This window comes from Barbus barbus, assembly GCF_936440315.1.
Source record: "Barbus barbus genome assembly, chromosome: 22".
In the NCBI taxonomy this organism is placed as follows: Eukaryota; Metazoa; Chordata; class Actinopteri; order Cypriniformes; family Cyprinidae; genus Barbus; species Barbus barbus.
In genome coordinates, this window is record NC_136750.1 from 13,002,545 (window position 1) to 13,006,487 (window position 3,943).

General features: G+C 40.6%; 1 protein-coding gene across 1 annotated transcript; it reads left to right on the plus strand.

The window, feature by feature from the left end:
* Positions 1–283: 283 nt before the first annotated feature.
* LOC306888520 (extracellular calcium-sensing receptor-like) lies at positions 284–3,643 on the plus strand (the record flags this gene model as incomplete). Its single annotated transcript, XM_079446875.1, has 6 exons — positions 284–504; positions 773–1,064; positions 1,163–1,990; positions 2,118–2,345; positions 2,516–2,639; positions 2,730–3,643. The coding sequence occupies 6 exons, from the start codon at positions 284–286 to the stop codon at positions 3,641–3,643; spliced, it is 2,607 nt and encodes an 868-aa protein (XP_079303001.1).
* Positions 3,644–3,943: the final 300 nt, after the last annotated feature.

Here is a 3,943-nt window from a genome sequence, read left to right on the forward strand (position 1 = left end):
TAGAAAACACGGACAAGTTCATACAATTGATAAAATATCCCTAAGCTATAAAACCCATTTTTTGTCACTTCAGCATTTCTAAATATGCCCCTTCCCCACCCCATTTAAGAAGTAGTTCAATCCTAAACAAATCCCAAAGTTCTCATTACTTAACATAGATTAGAATATAGTGATGGGCTGGTGATACACTGGTTTCCAGGGATGCTTAGTTAGCACCACCTGCTCTTTTAAAGCAACACCCCACACAACCGTCATCATAAATTAAGCACACTAAGAAATAGGGATGGGGATCACTCTGAACATCTGTCTGTATCTGTCTTTTAACTTTATTTCGGCAGCTTCGATACTCAGATCAGGAACCTGTCAGCTACAGGGACACTTCAGTTTGAATGGAATGTTCCAGGATGGTGATGTTATATTTGGAGGCCTGTTTGAGGTTGATTTTCTCACAGTGTTCCCAGATCTGAGCTTCCGAACAGAGCCGGAACCACCATACTGTGAGCAGTGAGTTTGGAGTGGAAAATAACAGTTATACAAGGCTAAAACAAAAAGAGAACAGCTGAAGGAGAGATACATTTTTGAAACTATGGAAATATACCTCAGAAATATACTATTCTTCACAAAATATATCGTGTTCTTGAATTCAGTGTTAATTGTCATTGTGAATTTGCTCAAATTATGTTTTATTCCTTCCTTGGTTGACTTTTTCTTATTTATACGGATAATATCATTCCAGAATTGTTAAATCAACATTTATTTAACTTTTTCTTAGATTTGATATGGAAAGCTTCCAGCAGGCACAGACCATGGCTTTCGCAATAGATGAGATCAATAAGAATCCAAACCTACTGCCTAACATCACTCTTGGCTACCATCTTTATGACAACTGTGTGATGCTAGGAATGGCGTTCCGGGCTGCCATATCCTTGGCTAGTGGAACAGAGGAGTCCTTCTCCAACCTCAACTGCACTGGCCCACCACCAGTGATTGGAATTGTGGGAGATTCAAGTTCAACTGTTTCCATTGCAATTTCAAGCATTCTGGGGCTGTTTCGAGTACCTATAGTAAGAAAAAAATAATTCAATTTTTTTTGTTGCTGATTATCACTCCATTTCTCTGCCTCATGCCTTCCTCTCTTTCTCTCTTCATATCCCCTAATTAGGTTAGTCACTATGCCACCTGCTCCTGTTTGAGTGACAGGAAAAAGTACCCCTCTTTCTTCAGAACAATCCCCAGTGATGCCTTCCAGGTGCGGGCTTTGGTTCAAATCTTAAAATACTTTGGATGGACCTGGGTTGGTCTCATCTACAGTGATGATGACTATGGCGTCTATGCTGCTCAGTCCTTTCAGCAGGAAATGCAGCTGTTTGGAGGTTGTGTTGCTTTTTCTGAAATCCTGCCCCATGATAACAACCCCAGAGATATTCAGCATATAACAGGAGTGATTCAGGCCTCTACTGCTAGTGTGGTGGTTGTTTTTTCCACTCCATCCTTTCTGATACCTTTAATAGATGAGGTGGTGTTGCAGAACATGACAGGTAGGCAGTGGATTGCAAGTGAAGCTTGGTCCACATCTTTTGTACACCACACTCCACGTTTACTGCCCTTCCTGAAGGGCACAATAGGCATCGCTATTAGGCGTGGAGAAATCCAAGGTCTTCATGATTTTCTGTTACGTCTCCTTCCCAGCAATGATCCAAAAAATAATATGTTGAGGATCTTTTGGGAAAACATTTTCAGATGCAGTTTTGAAACTAGGGGTAGAGAAACAGATGGAGAGCAAGTAAAACAAGTGTGTACAGGACAGGAGGATCTGAGCATCACAAACACACCATACACTGATGTTTCAGAGCTAAGGGCCTCTTATAATGTCTATAAGGCAGTTTATGCCCTGGCACATGCACTTCATAACCTAATGCAGTGTGAGGAGGGGAGCGGACCATTCAGTGGGAATGGCTGTGCCGACAAAACAAACCTGAAACCTTGGCAGGTAAGACCCACAGGTATAATGCAGATTCTCTGCAGGCTTATAAAAGAGCTGATGTGGAAATGCAAAATATGTGCTATATGTTAATCCTAATTTCATGTAACCCCTGTCCTTTCAACAAACTGTACAGCTGGTTCACTACCTACAGAAGGTGAACTTCACCACAGGCTATGGGGATCATGTGTCATTTGATAAGAATGGAGATGCTCTGGCCATCTATGATGTGCTGAACTGGCAGCTGAGCTCTGATGGATTTATAAGGGTTCAAACAGTTGGTGTAGTAAATGAAGAGGCGACAACAGGGATGATGCTCACATTGAATGATGATGCAATATATTGGAACTTTGAGCCAAAAAAAGTAAGTAGCATTGCTTATTAAATGTTATCCTTTTTGGAGAGACAGTTTAAAAATAGTCCATAGCTATCAAAAGACAAATAAGAATAAATTAATGGAAAGGCCAATCTTATCATTATGTAAAAGAGACGGTAGACAAACACGTGGCTGATAACAGATGATGTCTCTGTCAGCCCCCAAGGTCTGTGTGCAGTGAGAGCTGCCGCCCAGGAACTAGGCGAGCCACAAGAAAAGGCTTTCCTGTCTGCTGTTTTGACTGCCTGCCATGTGGAGATGGAGAGATTTCTAATACAACAGGTAAGCTGATTTATTTTTGGCCAAAACAGAATAGAATTTGAAAGTGATTTCCTCTAAAATTCTCGCCTTCTTTTTTTTTTTTACTCATAGATGCCATTAAGTGCATAGTGTGTCCAGATGAGTTCTGGTCAAATCCATATAAAGATCGGTGTGTCCCCAAAGAAGTAGAGTTTCTATCCTACGAGGATCCTCTGGGCATCTCTCTGACCACTGCTTCCCTGCTTGGTGCCTGCTTCTGTGCTCTTGTGATGATCGTCTTTGCTCTTCACCGTAACACTCCCATAGTACGTGCCAACAATTCAGAGCTCAGCTTCCTGCTGCTGTTGTCACTGAAACTGTGTTTCCTGTGTGTGCTGCTGTTCATTGGCCGTCCGCAACTGTGGACGTGTCAGTTGAGACATGCTGTGTTTGGCATAAGCTTTGTTCTGTGCATCTCCAGCATCCTGGTTAAGACTATGGTGGTAATAGCTGTGTTCAAGTCATCTCGACCTGAGGGTAAAGGGGCAATGAAATGGTTTGGAGCAGTTCAACAAAGATGCACAGTTCTGGTCCTAACCGCCCTCCAGGTTGTGATATGTGCAGTCTGGCTATCAACTGCCTCTCCAACACCCCATAAAAACAACCAGTATACTCGCTCTAAAATAGTATATGAATGTGCTATAGGCTCAGTGGCTGGTTTTTCTATGCTGCTGGCATATATTGGACTGTTGGCAGCAGTAAGCTTCTTGTTAGCCTTCCTGGCAAGAAATCTTCCAGACAATTTTAATGAAGCAAAGTTCATCACTTTTAGTATGTTGATCTTTTGTGCTGTGTGGATTGCATTTGTTCCAGCATATGTGAGCTCACCAGGGAAATATGCAGTGGCTGTAGAGATATTTGCCATTTTAGCTTCTAGTTTTGGACTGCTGGTGGCCATATTTGCCCCTAAATGCTACATCATCCTTTTACGTCCAGAGAGAAACACTAAAAAAGCCATCATGGGAAGAGAAACACAAAATAAATAGATTTTCATTACTGTACACTCTGATTGGCACTTCCGCCTCTGTAAACAAATAAGTAAAATCTTTGCAATGCCTGACGTTTTATTTATTTATTTATTTATTCTGTTTTATTATTATTATTAATATTAGGAGTGTATTAGGGGTATTTGTACCATTTTAGGGGTATTTTATTATTTAATTTTATTTTTGCTACGCATGTGAGCAAAATAAATGCAGCATTGTTTTAATTACACTTCGAGATTTACATATCTATTTTAATTAAATTAATTAATTCTTATATTTTAATGTTGTTTTCAGTTGATG